Source organism: Diprion similis, chromosome 2 (assembly GCF_021155765.1).
Source record: "Diprion similis isolate iyDipSimi1 chromosome 2, iyDipSimi1.1, whole genome shotgun sequence".
In the NCBI taxonomy this organism is placed as follows: Eukaryota; Metazoa; Arthropoda; class Insecta; order Hymenoptera; family Diprionidae; genus Diprion; species Diprion similis.
This window is the reverse complement of record NC_060106.1, coordinates 12,917,539-12,938,630: the sequence shown is the minus strand read 5'-3', so window position 1 is coordinate 12,938,630 and position 21,092 is coordinate 12,917,539. Positions and strand designations below refer to the sequence as shown.

Below are 21,092 nucleotides of genomic sequence, written 5' to 3'. Positions count from 1 at the left end.
GTCATCGATTACAGCGTTGAGGTACGAATCCATCAAACTTTCCGCAGTTAGTAACTGAGTTAAAAGTTTCGCGTTTCCCTAATTCTGCGTTCTCAGCATCCTTTTGCCACAGTAGCTGCCGTCTCAATAAACCAAACCTGCAGAGACTGCCGATCGATTGACAGGACAGACCATTCTTAGAAAGACATTTCATGTACGGTGAGACAGGAATATCAAAGCGGGTGACTGGATCCTGCCAAAAATTAAAAAAACCAGCTGTATCGTATTGTCTTCAATTCATGTCATGATTACATCCATGGTTGAAGATTTTGCTGTATTTATAGCCGATTTACAGAGTCGTTGAATTCTACAATTAACGGAGATAAATCAGATGGTATTGCATTAGGTTCATCGTCACTGATGAAAATCGATACAGTTAATTAGGTGGGCTGGTTCATTAATTATCAACCAATTGCACGTAGACCAATGTCTTCCTTTCTTTCTTCTTTAATCCGTCGTTTCGCGGCAACCGCGACCGTGACGCAATTTGCAGAAAGTTACAACATCATTTACCTATGTTCAATAGTGGATTACCTGTCGCAACGACTTGCCGAGACACATCTGTGAGTAACGGATATTCAATACCTTCAATTCGGTCCCTTTGACGATGCATTTCATTCGTAAGATGATTTCCAAAGAAGAACTGTAACCTTGAATTTCTAGCTGTTATTTGCTCATTCTATAAGTTGTATTCTTTAATAGACATGAAACGATTCAATCAAATATGGCTTATCACGGACGAATTTCATTATGGGAACGTTGTCAGGGTGAGACTATAAGAAACAATTATTCGTTTTCAACGGTTAATCAATGTGCAATTCAAATTTCGATGTATTCAATTGTTCGTACGTAAACATTGTTGTTTGAATTATTATTAAGGTTATTATTTCGAACTGAAAACATGTCTATTTCCTAACAACATAATTTCAATTGGCCATTATACCTTGGTTTTTGAGTCAGAGGGCTCGTTGCAACGACATGTTTAATAATCCGCCACCTTGTCAAATCCAATTCAAGTCGAAGATTCTTTCATAATGTTACAGCTTTAATCGTTAATAAATAACAGCTGAAAACAAGATTTGGAAGGGATTTAATTTTTCACCGCTACCAAAGGTATTGAATTCTCCTAACGACTCAGTACACACGATCACATTACGGATACACATGTCATCGTCGATAATTAACCACTGACGTAACATCTCCTCGTGATTCTCCACATGAATTCTCATTCAAACAGTGACAATCACGTTAGTAAGACCGTCACGACTCGTTCAACAAGAACGACAATGTTGCTTATAATTTTCTTATACTCAATTTAGGACGTCATTATTATATATACAAGTTAAACAGACGTTAACCCTGGTTAGTCCATGAATCGTTAAGAATTCTTTCATGATAATATTTCCACCACGGTCTTCAGGAATCAGAGAAAAAAAACCAATCAAACAAAAAAAAAAAAAAAAAGAAAGAAAAAAAAATCGAACCATCGACGAGTAACCATCTCGATTTTCTGACTATATCCAAAAGGACTCGCTGACTTGCGAACGCATCGAAGCGGCCGAACATCGAAAACACACCGGGCACATCGTCGCTTGGTATCTTCGTCGTGCCGAAAACTGTATCAACGGGACGCCTTCTCCTGGATCCCAACGGCACTCGAGGCTGACCCGCCATCAGCCCCTGCGTCTCGGCCGCTTCGACCACGCCGACCACGACGGCCACGACGGCCACGACGGCCACCCCGGGTCACCTCAGTCGCCGACCAGTTGCGGGGAAACTCAACTGCCCACTGAGGTGTAAACATCACTAGGCGCCACGAGCCTACATCGAGATCTAACCTCGGATTACCGATTTTGAAAACCCGTGGCTTTCGCCGCGAAGAGTGTCCACCGACGGTTCTTAACTTCTTACGCTAAGATTCCGTTTCCTCAGGAACGGTCTAGTAGGGTCTCCAGACTTGCCTGGGTGGCGTGTTCTCCCGCCTGGGTCTCTTTGGTTCCCTGGTGGCCACCTCCTCCTCCTTTCTCCGCGTGGTCAGATCCTGACCCTTGCTCAAGTCCTCCTCCCTGTTCTCCTTGTCGTGATTACTGCTCTTGGTACTCAAGTCGACGGTTTCCTCGAGTCGTATTTTTATCGTCAGATCTGTCCTGTTGTCCAGGTCGCTGGCGACGCTCGAATCCTCCTTGAAATTGTTGACGTTCGTCTGGATGCAGATGGTCAGCTCTTCCGAGGAGTCCTCGCTTCTCGTGCGGTCCCGTTTCCGTCCGATGGGGACCCTGTTCGCCCCTTCTATCCTGCGGTCGGACTCGTCGTCGACCTCGATGCTACCCTCGGGACTGTCGGTGTCCCGAGATCTCTCCCTCTCTTCGACGTCCCCGTCCCTGTCCTCCAGAGCCTCCTCCTCCCGCTGAGGATCGTCCTTCGAACTTCCGTCGGGGCTGCCGCTGGATCCACGCCGTTTCCGCAACTGCCCAGGCCGGATGTCCGGCATCTGAAGACGCTGGTGCGCCATATGCAACGCCAACGCGTGCCACTCCGGTTGCGACTGATACAACTGGTTGAACAACCAATGCGACTGATGTGGGACCAGAGGTGCGAATATCGAGCTAAAGAGCGGGTTGTGCGGACCAAGAAGCGCCGGATGGAGGCCTGGAACCATGGAAATTGGGATGAATCGATCTGGTGCGTATTCGAAAAAGGCGCGTCAAGCGCGGGCCAGGTGGCGTACGAGCGATAACTCGAGGGGGTAATACCTTGGAAATGATGATGAGGCGGGTGGTGGGTCGACGGACTTGACGTAGCGTTTGTTGGCTCAGCTGGCGGAGTTGGTGCGGCGACAGCAGCGGTGGTTAGCAGTCCTGGCCCGTTTCCAGGTGATGCCGTGGGGCTAACTTCCCTCACAGAAACGGTTATGGGACCAAGATCTCCACGCGAAGACTCTGCAAAGTAAACAGTCGACACATGACGTTGGGACGATAAGGCTCGTTAGGCAGCGGTAGCAGCAGCAGCTGCCTCGCTATAGACGTTGAGAAGAGGCCCGTTGAAAAAGGAAAGAGAAGACAAGGAGGTATACATTGAACGCGAACGGTTCAGCGAAAACCATTTCGCCGGTCTTTGATCTCAGGCCAAGTCGGAAGTTGGGCTAATTGTAAGATACGTCGAGATTCCTGTTACCGAGAAGTTCCTTACCGGTGGTAGCGGGCACTCTTGGCGAGCGCTGCTCAATAGCGTGCTGGAACGGGTTGAATGCTGAGGCACCTCCTGCCGGGGGGTGGGAATGCGAGTGGTGGCCTGGCGGCGGCGGCGGAAGACAGTGCGGGGGGAGACCGCCACGGGGCAAACCTCCCCATCCACCCCCGGCTCCAACTCCCTCCAGGCCCAGGTGTGGCAGTCCTAAGAGATCAAATAAAATACCAGGTTACTTAGCGTAATGTCCGCCCGCGTTGAAAGCTTCGCGTATTCGTCGCGGCGTTCGATATCACCTGCAGCCAACACCCCTTCCATACAGCATTAAATTTCAAGAGAAGTATGACTCGAAGTTGCGTAGGGGTGTTTTTCAAATAATGAATTTTACTTTGGATTTACTTCGTCGATCATTGTTCTCCGAAGTGCTCGATTATCTACCACAAGAACTATCGAGGGGGAATGTTTTCTGCAAAATTCAACTGTATCTACCGATTTCTGCTGCTAAATATGTACCGATTAGTCAAAGCCGCAAGCTCGGGTAGATTATTCGCGAACACATCTGCGAATTAGTAATTGAATTCCATAGAGTGAAAAAGACTCCTCTTTCCACATTTCGTTACCACCTGGCGTCAGCTAAGATTTCACGAGACAAAGTTTTGATCGATTCCCGTTATTTTTATCCGTCCATATCGCTCCGATTTGAACATTCGTCATCTCGAGAAGCGAGATATCGACACGGAGTTAATTTCGAAAGATCTTCTTAGATTACATCGTCATCCGTAAGCAGTAGAAAGATTTTTAAAAAAAGTCCCCCTCAAAGCTAGCTGCAAGCTTCTCTGCTCTTGAAGTTAAACGAGAGCGGGAAACGGAGGGGAAGTCGATGGTAGGGATACATACCGAGCTACTGGCTCCTGGGCGTGACCTGTGGCGCTTGCGGCTGGCCGGATTGGTTGGCCGCAAATGCGCGCCCCGCGAGTGGGGGGAAAAAGCTCTGGCGGGAGCGATAGGGGTTGGGGAGGGGGTCGGAGGGGAACTTTTTAAGCTCTCTTTAAGCTCGGAAAACAGAGAGGACACTGCTATCTAGCGTACTACTACCGGCGCGATGTTCGTACCTGTGTACAGCTGCACAATACCTACCCGGGACTTTATGAGAGGATTAAGAAAACGATAAGAGCCTGCGACTTGAAAAGCTTCGGACCGGAGCTTACGAAGCAAAGAGCCTTCGCTCGCCCTGTCATGCAAGCGCCCATTGCATCCAGCGACGAGTGCTCGTTTCCTCGTTTACTCGTGTGTTACACGTATAAACTCGAGTGTCTGATTCGACTGTGTGCGAAACGCAGACGCATGAATGGAACATGTGTGTAAGCGACCAACGGATTAATGGAAATTCGCCTGCGGTCGGAAAGTAGTGAATTAATTAATTCTCGTTCGATTATTTTGTCTGATTTTGTAATCTATCTCGGCTATGCTGCCAGCGTTGTTTGATCTACTGGAAAATTCACGAGCTGCCTTGCTGCACGCTTTGTTTACCGAGTCGAGTGAAACGGAATATCCGGTTAACGAACGCCTCGAAGTAGTGGTGAGCGATCGAGTCCTTTAGTGAAATTTAATTCTGAGATGGAAAATATTTTAAATATACCGCTGACCCGAGGAAAAGCCACGGCGGAGTTTTGCTAGATAATTTTGAGTATTCTTGGATTTACAATTCCGCTGTGCGTTGAAACCGAGGCGCAAAATTCCTCCGGCAAGCCGGCACTTGAACTTCAAATTTGCACCCTCGGAAGTTTCACCCCTGCACGGCTCGTGCCACACCAGCTAACCCAAACTACCCGTAACATATTTTCAATTTAATAAACTTGAAAGCCCACCCTTTCGCCTTGAACCGGGTGAACAGAGGCGGGGGCGATAATTCCGAAAACAAATGAAGACTAATGAGGGGTGTGGGAAAAGGGTTCGCGCAAGGAGAGAACGGCGACGAAGACGGAGACGAAGCAGCAGAACCGACGCGCTACCCTTTAAAGGGTGAGAAATGCTAAGCTTAAGCGTTACGACCCCATGGGTAGTTTCCTTCGGTAGCTATACTCTAAGCTGTTCTAGCAAGGGATGACGTCCCTTTTAAGGGATGACGTATTATAAACTATCATCCTTCGAACGTGCATGGAGCAACCCTTATACGTGCTACCAAATTCATTTGGCGCTAATCAGCTAGTGATCAGAAAAGCTCTCAATCTACCCGAGGTCAAATGCCTTCGGCTTGACTATCTGCGATCCAGAGTTGAGGGATCCTCGTTCGAAATCACATTGATCATACGACTTTGAAAGAAATCTAATCCGAAAAATCTGTAGAAATGAATTTCGACAATTTCGTTACGAATCTTAAACAATCCAGTATGACTTCACTTTCAAGGCACACTCGATATTGCTCTTGTGTATTTTACTGAGACAACCGTTGAGCAGGACTTGGCTAACCACCCTAAAAAAAGTTAGTTGTATGCAGACGTCAAGATCCAAGAGTCAGTTGACGAGTAACAGACAGTAGAAGTCACACGTGAGTCTTTAACGACCCAGTTCGCCCGCGGCGTTAATAATTTCCGTAGATATTCAAAGTATATTATCTACCATCACTAAATCACTATATTATCTGTTTCTTGAAAATTATCCGATTTTCGCATAATCGTAATTTCCCATTTTCAAGTGGTCAAATAATACAACTTTTCGGAGCCGACGCGTTCACGGTATTGTTTTTCTAAAAGTATGTAGCCTCAACTATGAAAGCCTAGAACCGTTTTTTTTTCTCATGCCGTATTCAGAAACGACAAATTTTTGATCACGAGAACTTTTTTTTCATCATTTCTCTTAAAATTCTGGATGATAAAGATAAAAAAAAAAAAACGATAAAATAAATCCGACCTTTTGGGTTGTAGAAATAGGTTTTTATGGATTTTGAAAGTAAATGTAAATTTTTTCATATTTTGAAAGATGCAGGCTGCCCACGATGGATTAAATTTCACGCATATACATTTCTGATTCATAAAAATCTCTTTTGTCTCAAGACTGATCGAATTGCTGTTTAATTTTCTTTTGAAATACCAAAAATATAAAAAGAATTCAATGCAACATGTGGAAAGTTTTATTGTCGTTTGAGATATAAATCTCTCTCCAAGAGGGTGTTGAAGGGATAGCCTGATCGAAGAAAACAAAGGAACCACGTGTTTGCAGAAGGCGGAAGGCTTTTTTAATTAAACTCCTTGAAACCATAATGAATTATCGAAAATCCTCGCTGAGTAAACAAGATCCGAACCTAAGACTTCCCGTGCTTTACTCGGAAGGCCTTAAAGAGGTATTAAGTGAAACTCCGACGAGCCAACCCCACGAAAACCTAAACCCAAACTGAACTGTAAATCCGGGGATCTCTTAAAGTCCCGAATCCTAAAACACATAATAAATTAATTCTCGTATTTTCCTCCCCCTTCCCCCCCTCCCCGCCCCTTCTCACTCTCTTCCTCGGCTCCTCTCTTCTTATCTATTTAAATCTATGCAAAACAGGCGTCTAAAACGCCCTTCTCAAGGTGCTAACCCTTGCGCAACGAGAGGAGCCTTGCTCTTTCCTCGGCTCGGTACTCCCGCGTTCTTCCGCTAGTTATGGGGGTGTGGTGTCGAGGTTGGTGGACGGGGTGTGCGAGGGTGGCGAAGGGAGTCTTTACTCGAACCAAGCCCAACCCGACTCACCCGGCTGCTCCTGTTCTCATTATCGCAGCGTAGCAACCCCTAAAATGCCACCCCAAAAGGTCCCTCCTCCTGCACCAGTAAGTGTCACCAGTAGAAATTTCGGGAAACGGAATAGTACGTGCTTCGCCTCGGGTCACGTGGCTCGCGGTTTTCTTTCAACCCTTTCACGGTTGAAGCCGGTCTTTTCGGGAGAAAGAGTATATATATATATATATACGTACATCGCTAAAACGGAACGAGAGTAATTGTTGATCCGTTGCGCGGATCGATGAGTGTAATAACAATTGTGTCTACAGGATGAGGCGTGTGGGTGAATCCGTCCGATCTCGGGATATAAGGGATACCCGTTATTGTTACCGCGGGAGTAAACAACCCTCGCTCGGAGATGCTGTGCAGACCTGATTAAACCGAGGAAACGAAATGTAAAGAATGAAATGAAAGGAGGGAGATAGAGGCAACCCCTGTGTCTCTCCTTTGCGAAATTCGAGACAGCGTTTCGAGGCAAAGGTTGCCGCCGAACGAGAAGTGGACAACCCTTGATCCGACGCGACGCTTCCCTGCCAAGATCAGCCTCGAACTCCTCCACGGATACGCGCTAAGAGTCTTAGAATCCTTAGAAAGTGTTTATTTTCAAAGGGGACTTTCGTACGAAAACAAAACGCGGGGGACTTTTAATTAAATCTACTTTACTGCGGGAGGAATAATTCAGGCTTGGGTCGTTTGGTTGATTCCTAAAATTGTGCGGCTGCAGCGTATGACGGGTATTTATTTTTAAGGAATTGTCGAGTTGCTCGAAAACCAACTCCGCACTACATTACCAATCTCAAGCGATGGCCTAGAGACTAAGGGAGGAAATAAAAACATGAAAGGTTCTGCTTTAAGAGCGTAAATTTATTGCAAAGCGATCCGAGCGAGTCCGGAGTCGACAGTTTTAAACGCGCTCCTAACAATCTCCCCCAAATGAGGTAAAGGCCACCTTATTGAAACAGGGGTTGCGATTTTTCCGCCCCTGGAGGCGGTTAATTGACACGGGAGGCTGAGGGTGACGGAGGGCAGCGAAGGGCGGCGGCCAACGGGAACTCTTGTTAACTTAAACCTCTCTTCCGGATTTTTCATCCCCTTAGCAAGACGCCGAGAGACCTTGATTGGGGCGTTTTTACTCCTGGATTTTAAATTGGCGACTAAACGTACGGGTACAGAGAGAGATAGAGAGAGAGAGAGGACGGCACGTAGGAAAGGCTTTACATGACTCCAAGAGCGCTTGCTAATTTGGAAAAATTTTTATATTCAAGAATAACAACCGGAATTTCTCTTTACGAAGTAAAACCAAGCGGTATGAGTTACGAACTTAGGTAGAAAAAAAAGTATACGAGAGCATTAGAGAAAAGAATATACCACTTACAAACATGAAAGAAGGAGCTTGGCAATTCTGGTAGAAGGAAATTACTTTGATAAGAAACTGAGCGAATGAAAAATGCTGAAATATTCTTCGTTTGTTAGAGCGCACATCGATCGGGTATCCCTTCGAAGTAATGGGAGGCGGGGGGCAAAGAACGAATAAACCGACGCGACTGCAGCGATCAGCCATATTCTTAGCATTTGTGAAAACCCGTGAAACTCGTCCCTTCTGGCGCTGAGGTGGGCCGAACGAAATTTAATAACAAGCCCCTAGTTACACCTCAATGGACACCTTAACAACCCCTGCTTGGGTCTCCTTTATCAACCCTTGGCGCCGGGATCTAATAAACCACCCCTTGAAACACACCCTTACTACACCGATGATACCCTCTTGGGATCACACGCGAGGATGGCTCGGGCTTCGGATCGCGAAGCGGGTGGTTCGGCTCGGGGGTTGGGAACTGGGGGTTGGGGTGGACGGGGTGGGTGCTGACCGCTCGGAAGAGGAGTGGACGGCGGCGCAACCTGTGTTTTATCCGTCGAACTAAATGACCGAAGGGGTTCGTCGGGTAACGCGGAAAGTTTGAATTTCGAAACCCTACACCGCCTCCCTTGCAACGTCTCCCCTTACACAAACTCCGGCTCACTCTGCCACGTTACACGATGTCACTTCTACGAATGAAAAATTCGGGATAATCTTTTCAGCCGTTTCTTCTGTTCTCGACTTTTCATCCCCCGTAGAAAAATTGATTTTTGGACGCACCGTTACAGCTTATACAACTGGGAGATAAAATCTGGCAAAATTTGGCTCCACGACCCACCGAGCTTGGCCAGCTTTCATTGTCGTTACGATTTTGATCGCAACTGCGGGGTCGTCCGTGGGGCTAAATTCGTAGTGATGGTGGTGGCGGGGGTGGTGGTGGTACTGGGATGGTGTGGTAGGCGAGGGAAGCTGAGTCGCTGAACAGAGGGTGTGTTAAGCCGCTTATCATGCCGAAACAATACACTGTCGGTGCACCAATATCACTTCCCACTCACCGAGGCCGGTTTCGTCAAAATTTCGAGTTCTGGCCGAGTTTCAACGCGCCCGGAAAACCCTTCTCGAACGGTAAACGCAGTCTGGCTGAATGAAAATCGTTTGTCTTCGTATTTAATTTTATGGCATAAACGCAGAAGAGTGAATTTGAAGCATTTGCTTGACGAAGAAACAGGAGCCTTTTCGCAGGACTATGCGATGGCAAAACCGTTGGCAAATTATTGTCGAAGGTAGCGAGAAAAGTCGCATCGAGCTTATAATATACAGCTGCTCTGCAGACAGGAATTGAAAAGACAAAGTTCTCCAGTTAGTGAAGAACCCCTCCCTCCCCCCTCCAGAGGCAAAGAGCCCGACTTAATCAGACTCTCCTCTACTTAGACTCGAAGTCAAAACTCAATTTTGACTTCGCAGCAACCGGTGCCGCTCAATTTTGACACCCTTCTCGCGACGAAGACTACCGGAGCGTCGCTTTCGCAAGGGCTGTAAACTTAGTTATCAACGAATCCCATGCAGCCTTGCAAGAACTCGTTTAACAGTCACTCGCTCGGGATGATATAACTTTCCTGCATTCGGTATTTCACGTACTCGGTCATTTCCACGATGAGATTTCGCGTGACGTGTCAATACACGGAGCTGAAGTGTCGAAAATAAGAAGAAAACAAAAGCAAAAAAAAAAAAACAAAACAAAAAAACTGAGGGCTAACGACTCACCAGTTAATTTGAATCCCAGATGATCCTGAGGATGTGCGAAAGTGAAAGTACGAGGCCCAAAGTGATAAGGATGAAAAGCTTGATGTCCTGAAACAGGACACTGCGTGAATTCCTCGTATAGATACGAAGGCAGCGGCATTCGACCGTATATACTTGCAAGACAACTCGAATAAGGCAAATCCAAAATAAATTTCATAGGTACTCACTTGTTTTCGACCTGGGCTCTCTGGGACCGTCAACTGTAACCTTTATGGCCTTCGACAAGGTTGCCACCTGCGGCGGCGACGTTTGCAGCATGATCGTCAGGGTGAAACTCTTTCCTGAAACGTGAAAAATGACGCGTTTTCATACCTCGCCGAGTCGATCTCGTCCAGAACTCGCCAAACCCGGTCCATAAGTACGTATGTTTACGGCATTAGCATATTCCCGTCGGTTTTCCCCATACGGCCCTCCCGACGCTGCGGCGCCATCCGACTACCCCTTACTTCCGGCACATTTATGTTTTGTTTCCAGTAAACGTGGCACAGTGCAGCGCGTTACTGCCTCTGCACATCCTGTAACCGTTCAACGCTATGACACAACCAATTCGCCAAATTCACTATGAGCTTATACGTTTCGCCATGGCCTTTATCCCGCACTCGGATCACCCATAATCGTGTTGAGGAATTAGGTGAAAACTTTTGAAAATAGAATATATATATATATATATATATATATTTGGAATTCCCTGGTATTATTTAATTTTCTTTCCTTTTCTCCCGAGTCTCTACTTATTTGGAATTCAAAAGCAGTGCTGCAACTACACACGCGGACAATCAGAATTTTATTTGATTACACAGCGACCGCGGTGAGCGGCGAGTGACGGTTTCGATCTAAAATTTATCATTTTCTGGTGATAAAAAGATTGGAAAGTGAGACTGAGGCTGGGGGAAATGGGAATAAGCACTTTGCGGCTACGTGGATTGGATTTGAATAATAGAGGGAAACAGGCACGTGGAACACGGCAGAGCAACGCGACTCACCGCGAACTTGCACCCCCGGCTTGTGGGCTATCCGAGAAACCGAACTCTTGCGTTCGCCGCATTTTTATGCTTTTTAATTCGTTCCGCGGTTGAGTTACGACTCCGTTTGGAATTCTCCTTCGCATCTTTTTCCCTCCGTTGTTTCCCCCCACCCCTCATAGCTGTACGTATATAATCACAGTCTTCGCGAATTATTTAATTCTAATTGGTCGACCGACCTCAAAGCCTCGTCGAATTCGGGGCTTCAATTTCTCAGATTTTTCCCAACTTCCGGAAAATCTTGCGAGCGTTGATGTCGCAAACGACGTCGGTTCGCTCGCGGGGAAAACTGAGTAGTTTTATTTTATGGCGAAAGCCAGGATGGTGGAGGATTTTCACGGTGAACCACGACATTTAACAGCTTTGTCTCCGCTCCGTCGAGCCACGCAAAATATCCAGCGAAACGGGAGACTTGCGAGTTTCCACACCCAGAGAGCAGCGAAAACAAAACATCGCCTAGGGCGAAATGACTGAGGGATAGAAAAACGAGATAAGAGGTAACGGAAACGGGAGGATTGCAGGCGACGAGTCGGTTACGTCAGCGACCGCTTTGTCACTACTTTTGTCGCCCCCTGTCGCGGCTCATATTTTCCCTCACTTCCTGCGAAAGAACTTCTTCCGTAAGAAGATTTTTCGGTAAGCAGTCGAGAGTCGAACTCAAAGCTTTTCTTCGAGTAGGTATCTAAAAATTCCCAGACGGCATCCTTTGAACAATTCAAACGACCAACAGATCACCTAAATTCCTAATTACAAATTTTCTGCAAAAATGACTGCATGGATTTACAAACGGGATTTTTATACGAAGATTCTACCTTGGACGAGTACTATATACCTATTATAAAAAAAATTTAATACGGGCTCACATAATGTGAAAAACGCAATTTTTATTATAACTTTCATAAACGTTTTTTTTTTCAATTTCAATGTGGATGTTCGTAGATTGGCTTTAAGTATAAAAAAAAACAAATCTCTAATTTTCTCAGACTTTTATTTCGAGCCCTGAGTCTCACTGCTGGCCTTTCTTTTTTGTACATAATTCATGAGCATTAGAATAGAATTCCCCACACATCTTGTTCCCATACAATCGAAAATAACGTCGATTCGAGATTCAATGAAGATTTAACAAAAGTGTAAAATACGACGTTATATAGGTTGAAAAACCATTAAAAAATAACATACTAAATTAAAACACCTCACGACTAGTATGGAATAAAAATCTGAAAAAATTAGAGAGCAATTTTTTCTACATTTCGAGCCGAGTTATGACCCTCCAACATTATCTTCCATTCAACGATAACCCTAACATACATAGATTGGCGAAGATGCAATTACCGATAGATGAATATGCCCGAATACATTATGTACACGCTGAACGATAATTTACACTAACTGAAATTCCAACGGCGAGGAATCTGCTGTTTCGTAGACGTTAATTAATATTTTTTTTCCTTCCGATTTAATACCACCGACGGTTCAGGCCTACACGCGCGCGCCTTCGCTAACTGTATCACAAGCACCAAAATTGCGGGGGAGTCGTTCTTCCAGCGTGTTACACATAATGCCTCATAAACACCCCAAAATGCCGCCTCTCCACCCTCCACCCTCCACCCTTCCCCTTCACCTACGCCCCCTCGACGTTTGGCAACCCTCGAAACCGCTTCTCATCCCTCACCTACGGGACCACAGCAATAAACTTTCGCCTTGTTAGGATTTCGCGACAGGCCTAAACGCCAGGGAAGCCAGAGAATCCGCCGAGAGAATAAGTCTAATTCGGATCCAAGGTGGAGACTCGATATACTTATATAGTGAGAAAAATTATGCGAACAGACGTTAACGAAATCGTAAAGTTGTTGACGTCGCCATAAAAGAGAGAAAGAAAAGATACAAGAAGTTTCTCTCATTTTGGAGAGATTCCAAGAAAGCTCGTTTACTGTGTGGCGAACACAGTACCCCTTGAAAATACCGCATCGATTCTGTCTCCTTATACCAATTCGGTAGTTGTATCGTCTCTCCACTGTCTAGACTCCCTTTCTCGTCTTCCTTTTATTTTATTATTTTATCAGTTTTCTATTTCTCTACACCAGTAGTAATTTCCTCGAGACTCGTATTACACAATTAAAAAGTGAACCGCGTTTCCACAGCAACTTGGCGCCGTTGAACGAGTGACATTTTATTTCTCATCACCGAATTCGAGGATCAAAATTTGAATAATTACTGCGGGCATCTTACGCCCGCCTCGGGCGAGGATGGTTCACAAAAACATCGGCATTCAGGTTTTTAACCATTTCATATTCACCCTAAGTTTACTCAGGGATCATACAGTGTTAAAAACTCCCCTGTTTGCCACCCGAGCAAAAGGAGGCGCGGAATGGCGGGGTTGAACCTCTGTTTGCCACTCCAGTGTTATTTCAGGGTGTTTGCAGTGTTTTAAGATTCTGACGTTTTGACTACCCGAATCGCTGTTGAGGGACAGGTACACCGTATTGCGTGCGGGAATATTTCAAAAAGATTTACCGTGCGGGGAGTAAAATATCAGCGGTGAACTCGGCGAGGCTCTCCTTTCAAGGCTTAAGGGGACTCACACGAAACAACTCTGACAAACGGGGATGGTTTGTCAAAATTCATCTATACAACGTTATTATTATTTATATTTATAATTTCAAATAAAGATTTCCGTACCATAGAAAAAAAACAATATGTCAAAATCTTCCTGCAAACATTTTTTACATTACTCTTCACTAACCGGTACCAAATTTTTTTTTTTTCCAACTTTGTTGTCAACCGTCATTGAATCAACCCGATAAATGAATTTCCGACATCAGCAGCCTAATGCTATTTTCATAACGTAGCGATCGGATCACCTGCCAGTTTGAATTCATCCGACACGAAATCGGCTACACCTATCTAAATAGTTAACTTACCGCAGTAGTAATCATGGATAAAGGACTGGCATGAAATTGGAGTACATCGCGTCGTCGAGATTGGTAACCAAAGATAGAATGTCCGGTCCGCGCTGTATAAAATATGTATATCGTTCAGACAGACGGTAGTGTATTCATCGCTAAAATTATCGTCAGTTAAATATCAGATATGGCGAGGTGAATTCCTGGATGTAGTAGAAGCGAAATCTCTGGTGCGGAAGACGCCGCCGCCGGACGAATGAAAGGGAGATAAAATATGTGTAATCCGTGGGAGAAGGTAGATCGACGGCGCAGTTAGTCAACTGTGCACGATTCTACCTGAAACAGGTATACCAACCTCGCAAGTGACTCGCGAAGGGATGTAGATTTTTAATTTTTAATTGGGAAAAAAGTGCAAACAGCCCTCCTCCTCTCCGGAACAAATCGGTCTCTCACGTTCGACGAATCGTTATCTTTACGATGAGCTCCGTCCACTGATCTTCAAAGTTGGTGTCAAACGGAAACGAAGGGGGGAAAAAATTTTACAAACCTAACGAAGTCCGCACGCCTCGCGCTGCTGGTCACCTGAAACTTTAATTAAGACCTTGCTTTCGGTACGTCCGGCATTCTTTGATCCAAGGAGATACGGGAGGGACAAAAACTGAAGCTGAGTCGTCGCACAGATTTGCTTTACTGCCCAACGACCGCCTCGTTAGTCGTTGCAATCTTTTTTTTGGTGTTTCGTGTTTTGTTAATCATTTTTTCTTTTTTTTTTTCTCTCTTTCTAGTCGTCTCCTTCTCTTTTTCATCCAGAGCCACAGGTTGGCCCGCGAATTCACACGTCCAATCGTACCAACTACTACCGACACTCGAGCGCTCTCCTACCCCAAGAACCCTATGGTAACAGTATCAGAGTTTGTGCGGACCGACAGATCTGGAGGTTGGAAAAAATAAAAAGGGCTGGTTTTTTTTAAGGGCGACAGATTGTACGTCAACCCTTCTCAACCCGGACAGTTCTTTCGAGTTATTAAATCATTCAGGCCCATTCGCGGGTGAACGTTTTATTTTTCATTATTATATATACGCTTTTCCACGTTTCACGGATTTTTCTCACATCCACCTTATTCCTTCGTATTACACCGTTTGAATTTAACTCACAACTGCTCTAATTTCGCGACGGAATCATGTCTCATTTCTTTCTCCGCGTTTCAACGATTGCTGTTGTTGTTATTATTATTATTATTATTATTATTATTATCCGCGATCCGGTACGTTTACCTCCGCAGTGCACACCGTGAAATTATCGATGACGCTGTCACGTGTGTGCATATGTACTCGTATGTGTATGGTCGACGAAATCTCCCCAATGGACGCTCTTTCAGAGCTTTGCCCACACGAGGAGAGAATCGCGAACCGTCATAAAACATCAGTAATTCCTGTATTTATGCGACTCGTTCGTCGTTTCGACTACGTCGCAACGCCGACGCACACGGATTCACTCGCGTACGTAGGTACGTAGGTACGTAGGTACGTAGGTACCTACCTACTAACGCCGGCTTGACTCCAGCCTCCTAGTCGTCGGAGGTTGACGCTAATCCTCGACGGTTCGAGGCTGAATCGCAAAGCAGAGAGAGCCGTATGATGTATAACGCCCTGCGTTGCTACGATAATATTTCCCGTTTCTAGAGCGTCCGGAACTCCCCAGATTAACAACAATCTGTTTCTTTCTCTCCACCTCTCTCAATTTTTTCCTTTGTTTATTCTCGTTTCTGTCACTGTACATTGACCAAACTTTTGTATATACGCTCGCAAACTTACATTTCCATTGAATATGCGGTTAGAATAAATTTTTATTGACAAAAATTTCATCATCAAACTTCTTTTTATTGTTACTGTCGTTGCATGGATTGATGAACAATTTTTTTTCCCATTCAACGCGTTGGTTATACTCAATAGAAATCGGAGTTTTTATCGTAGATGATCAGAAAGCGCTGCAACAATTTGGAGGAGAAGTGGAATACGATCACGTGACACGTCTCAAAAATGGCAGGAAAAATTAGGGTAATAACGCGAAACAATTTTTGGTGAACAATGACAGACGGATCAGGGTTTTGAAAAATAGCCTGACTTCAACGAGGCTCAGCAGCTTTGCCCGTATTGCAATTAAACGGATTCGTGAAATAAATCTTAAATTTATGTTGTTTGTCTCGCTCTTTTGCCCCCTCCCTACCCTACCCACACCTTCGCAATTTCGCAATATTCGATGCTCGAGTGCGCAAAAATCGACGCGCTTCATAGCCAGTTTCGGAAAAACGAAGCTTTTGGTCGGAAAAAGAAATTCTCAATTGATTACGTCTAACCAGTTTTGCTGAATTCATTTCGCGAATTCATGTGTAACGACGTGACTATTGCACCGGAACCCTTTATCAACAAGTCACGAGTGTAAACCTAGTGTATCCAGTTCCCAAGTACGATCGATATCAGGTATACGAATTTGGGCTTACTTTACCCGACTAACTATAGCCTTGGGCCGGTATACCGTCAATCTCTGTTTGATAGTTAGGAGATGGCAGTAATGCAGTAATGAGAGCTTATTGCCATGGAAACCAAAGCCGCTTAGACTCAGCCACTCGCCGGAACAATCCCTATTTCAAATACTCGATTCCCCGCAGCGAAAAATTCCGAAATGGTAGCATCGCTCCCAGTACATATACATATACATATACATATAGTGTGCTTACCCTAATCTCCAGAGATCATTCCGCTTTCTGGTATATTTTTGTAATTTATCCTCTTAAAATGCGAAACGACGATAAATTTTCACTTTGTTTTCACGTTAATTCAACTGAATCGCAACCATCGCTTCGATGCTGTGCACAAACAAAACTAATTTACGTTCGTCCAGTTGTATTTGAATAATTTCAAGATTACCTCTTTAGCTTGATCCTCGAATATTACGTTTGTCTAAAAACTCGACTGATTTAACAAATTCATGCTCATCTCTTCGTGATTTAGCGATCCGTTGTAGGCGGAATTTGAATTTCGCAATTATAGGCGAAATTAAAAAACATGTAGTGAGGTTTGGTTGAACTTGCGGAAGACTTAAAAGATTTCAGTCACACAGAACTGAGAGATAAGGCGCGTGAAACCCGTCGGCGAAGGGTGTCAGCGATAAGAATTGGGAACGATTTAGAGGTGAGATTCCCAGCAGCTGTGTATAAGAGGGTTTGTCTTTTGACGCGAGCAATTCTGGCAATCCGGAGCTAAGAGGTCGGAAAATGTTCCTGAGACGTGAACCATTACCGTTGACAGTTAAAAAATCTGAAAAACCCGGCCCGTCTTGCACCCCCACCCCTCCCGAATCCCGCGAAGAGGGTGGCTTTCGTCGTTCATCGCGTCCCCCGATCTAACTGCAATTTCCCTTTCCAATTTACCATAAACAAGCCGACAGCCTCGTCGTTAAGCAATGCCACCGTCTCTGGCTGAGCATTTATCCGCGGCTTCTGCAGGGACCCTCTTCAGAAATTTCACTCAATTTTTCCGCGAAGAAAAGTGAGCGAATGATGATGAACAAGTCGAAGTATAGGATGGGAAAATCTGTAGGGAATATGATAACAGCGCCAGAATTTTTTGATCTTTCGATGATAACAATCATAGTTTTTCCACAATTCTAGGAAAAACGGTTTCCTAAAATTGCAGCGCAATTTTTGCCAGTACGTTGACATTTTTTGCTTCAGTTAGAGTGAAAAACGGGATTCAAAATGTCTGGCTTCTGATTGTGAAAGAATGTTTGCTTTCCCAATAGCGCGAGAGCATAAATGACATTAGGAGGTCGCCTGTAGCCCCTTGAAGTGAAACGTCAGAGTGTCGAGTCGGCTGAAAGAAAAGTAACGCGGCGATACTCAGCCCCGAGGAGTTTTCTTTCCTTAGGCATTAACTACTGGTAATGGGGCCGATTATTACGATGTATTATTCAGGTGCAACGCGCTAACCCAGAGGCTTCTTTTTCCTTGAGGGACGAAACCACCGCTGCTCCAGCAAAGGAGCCCGTGAATTATTAACGAAGGTCTGGAATTAAAAATCCTGTGTCCGCCGACAGACGGATGGATGGAGGGGGTCGGGCTCCGGTATTTGTTGAGTGAATTAAAAATGAGCCCGAATAAGGACTGGGCGATAGAGAAATGAGGCCATCTGGGATCCCCCCTAATGTACCCGCTGAATCATTCATCCCCGGTAGACGCGCCCGGGAATATCCACCTCCCCGATTTCCGAAGAATCATCCCTTAAACGCGGCCGTTCGTCTTTCCTCGCCGCAAATCACAAATCGCAAATTGCAAATCGGAAATCGCACTCACCTCTTCCGCTCCTCCCGACGAACCTGAGGTCATTAAACTTGGCCACCTGGTTCTTCATCAGGGCGGTCGAGTTCCTCAGCTCGGCGCAGCAGTTTTCGTCGTTTCCGGCCCGGACGGTGACCAGAGTGCCGTCGTTGACCTCGCCCAGAGCGACGACCTTGAAGGCGACCGGCAGCGTCTTGTTGGACCTCCAGTGCCCCGGAAGAACCGTGCAGACGACGTGCGGACATCCTTTTGATAGAGCACACGGGATTCGAGATAATTGCATTCGTTCTCCCTCGGCATCGTCGCTAATGCTAAAAATCGGCCAAGAGTTTGAAAATAATAATCAAGGAAAGCTCACCGGTCCTTATCAACTCCCCGGGATGCTCGGCGAGCAGTCCGTCGAGGGTTCGCTCGACGAGGAGATCCGCGCTGGGCGGATAGTCCGGCAGGTGGTTCGTGCCCTGGTTGCCCTGGGCAGGGACGTCGTTCGCCAGGTGCATCCTTTTCCTGGAGTAGCCCCGAAGCCGCCGACCCCTGGTGCTCGCGCAAGCCACGGTGGAATCCCTGTATTCCAAGCGAAGAGGGCGATCCTCCGAACGGACGGCCGCACGCGAAGGATTCGTCATGAGACCGAAAGGTCGTGCATTACCCGGTTCGGAAATTAATTCATGTCCGAACGGCGATTCCGGATCGAACCTGCGGCTCAACGCTTCTTCGCAATCCCGTTTCCCCGATGACGGTGCAGCTTTGACGAATTGCGACTCCGCGATCCTAGCCGAGTAATAAAAGATTCCGGAACCAGTTGAATCGCTGGGAGGATCCAGGCGGCGATTATTCGCGCCTGAGAAATGCCGATTCCTTCAATCGGTCCCGGAACACCAATATATCAATCGCTTCCCTCGGGAATTAGATTTGTTCCCGGGTCGGAGAGTACGTACTACGAAACAGACGGAATCGGGGGGCCGCCACCGATGCTGTTGCTCCTCCTCCGGCACGGCCTTTGATCCTTATTTCATTATCCTTAGACAGAGTTGAGCGGCCGTTTGCAAATTCTTCAAAACTTGACTGCCAAGTCGCGGAGAAAATTCGTTTTATTGGAATCGAGGAGATTTCACGATTTCCCTTTTTACGATTTTTGCTTCGCTGAATTTTGCCCTTCACTCGTCTCTCTGCACTCTCGTTTATTATACTCGAGCTGTTTCCGCTGCGATCGGGTCTCTTCTTTCCCCGACAGAAAAACTTTTCAGTTTCCTCAACTAATAGCTCTGAAACTACGTCACAGAACTACGCATCGATACATCACAAAACACTATTCGAAGTAACGAGTCTCGGTAAGTTCTGTTCACAGTAAAAAGTCTCTTCCGATATTCACACCGAAATATCACAAATCGAACGTGTTATTCTCTCAAAACACCTGATCACCACTATTTTCTTTTTCACAGTTTAAGCCCGTCGTGTTTTGACCGAGAAATTCGCTCTTTAAAGAAACCAAAAATCGGTCAAAGTGGGGTAAAAAATTTCGTAGTGAAATTTCCAAAAACTAAAAAACGTCAGAAGCTCTCGAGGTAATTTATGTGCACCAGGCTGCTCAGCGAATGTCAAAATTCCTCAGCGGTGTGACCAGAGTTGAGAAGTTGTCACGGGTCCAAGTTAACCGGAGCACGAGAATAAGGGTAAGTCTTGCGGCCGGTGGTTGCGTTTGGGTTTGGCGGTAGAAAGTGGCGGCTTCTGCGGTAGAGGTGCGCGGTGTGGTTGCGGTGTATTTTTGAGGCCGCCGCCCCCAGCCCCGACCCCCGACCTCCGACCCCCACCACCGCCACCACCATAGGCGCCGCGACGCTGGCGGGGCTGCTTTTTCACGCAGAGGGGAAAAATACGGCGGGCGGGGAAAACCACCCTCACGTGGTGCTCGCCTTGTCAGCGCGATCAAAACTAGCGGATGCAGTCGATCACGACGATGATAATGACGGTGACGATGATGCGTCACTTCGATCGAGTCAGGCCTCCTCCCTCCTCTTTAGTACTCCGATCACTCCAGGCTCGAGAAGCATTTTTCTGACGGATCATTGACGCGTCACTTTCGGGTTTCACGCGGTAGCGTATTCGTTAGTTTTTCAAAATTTCCATTCATTTTTATAGTTTTTTTTTTTTTTTTTTTTTTTTTTTTCACTCGAATACTCGTCACTCGCACAATTTACATTTTAAACTCTCTTCGTCACTCCTCACACGTCACTTTTTCACTCAGTATTTTTTTACGCTCATTGGGAAAAAAAAGGAAGAGAAAAAAATTGCACAATTATACCGATTATCATTAAAAGAATCGATATTCTTTTGAAACAATGTTCATGCTTATAGATACTTTGGCAACAAAAAAAACAAATAAATAGATAAAAAAAAAAAAAAAATCGCACCGTGAATATAAGCACTCGTGTCTGCAAGTTAAAAAACGAATTTTCTCCGCCTTGACATCCGTAATTATTGACGGATTCGTTAAACTTTCTTTTTTTCCTTTTGTAATTATTTCTATCGCATTCGTTTTTACACGCGTGTAACACTGATCCCTCAGTAGCGTTTTATGTTCGACAACTGTTTCACGTCCCACTTGGAACAACACTGCGAAGAAAGGAAAACAAGGACAGTTGAAACCCTAGTTGCGTTTAGCGTTGAGAAATAGGGGTGCGCGCCGGCGGAC

The 21,092-nt window shown here is 45.7% G+C and overlaps 1 protein-coding gene across 2 annotated transcripts; it reads right to left on the bottom strand.

The window, feature by feature from the left end:
- Positions 1 to 1,510: 1,510 nt before the first annotated feature.
- LOC124416517 lies at positions 1,511 to 19,785 on the bottom strand. Of its 2 annotated transcripts, none has more exons than XM_046897660.1 (7): positions 18,759 to 19,785; positions 18,416 to 18,646; positions 10,306 to 10,419; positions 10,100 to 10,186; positions 3,229 to 3,432; positions 2,793 to 2,978; positions 1,511 to 2,688 (listed from the first exon to the last, which is right to left on the bottom strand). In XM_046897660.1, exons 1-7 carry the CDS (start codon positions 19,024 to 19,026, stop codon positions 1,979 to 1,981), a joined length of 1,800 nt encoding a protein of 599 aa, XP_046753616.1. In that variant the 5' UTR covers positions 19,027 to 19,785; the 3' UTR covers positions 1,511 to 1,978. The 2 variants fall into 2 exon arrangements, with proteins under 2 accessions (XP_046753616.1, XP_046753617.1); XM_046897661.1 differs by having other exon boundaries at positions 10,100 to 10,177.
- Between the last annotated feature and the right edge of the window lie 1,307 nt (positions 19,786 to 21,092).

What these genes read in the sequence shown, in the direction of transcription:
- LOC124416517 (XM_046897660.1), bottom strand. Translation starts at nt 19,026, where the DNA reads ATGACGAATCCTTCGCGTGCGGCCGTCCGTTCGGAGGATCGCCCTCTT. An exon ending in AGAGCCCAGGTCGAAAACAA is followed by an intron (nt 10,187 to 10,305) that starts GTGAGTACCTAT and finishes GTCCTGTTTCAG; the next exon opens with GACATCAAGCTTTTCATCCT. An exon ending in TCTGGGATTCAAATTAACTG is followed by an intron (nt 3,433 to 10,099) that starts GTGAGTCGTTAG and finishes TTGATCTCTTAG; the next exon opens with GACTGCCACACCTGGGCCTG.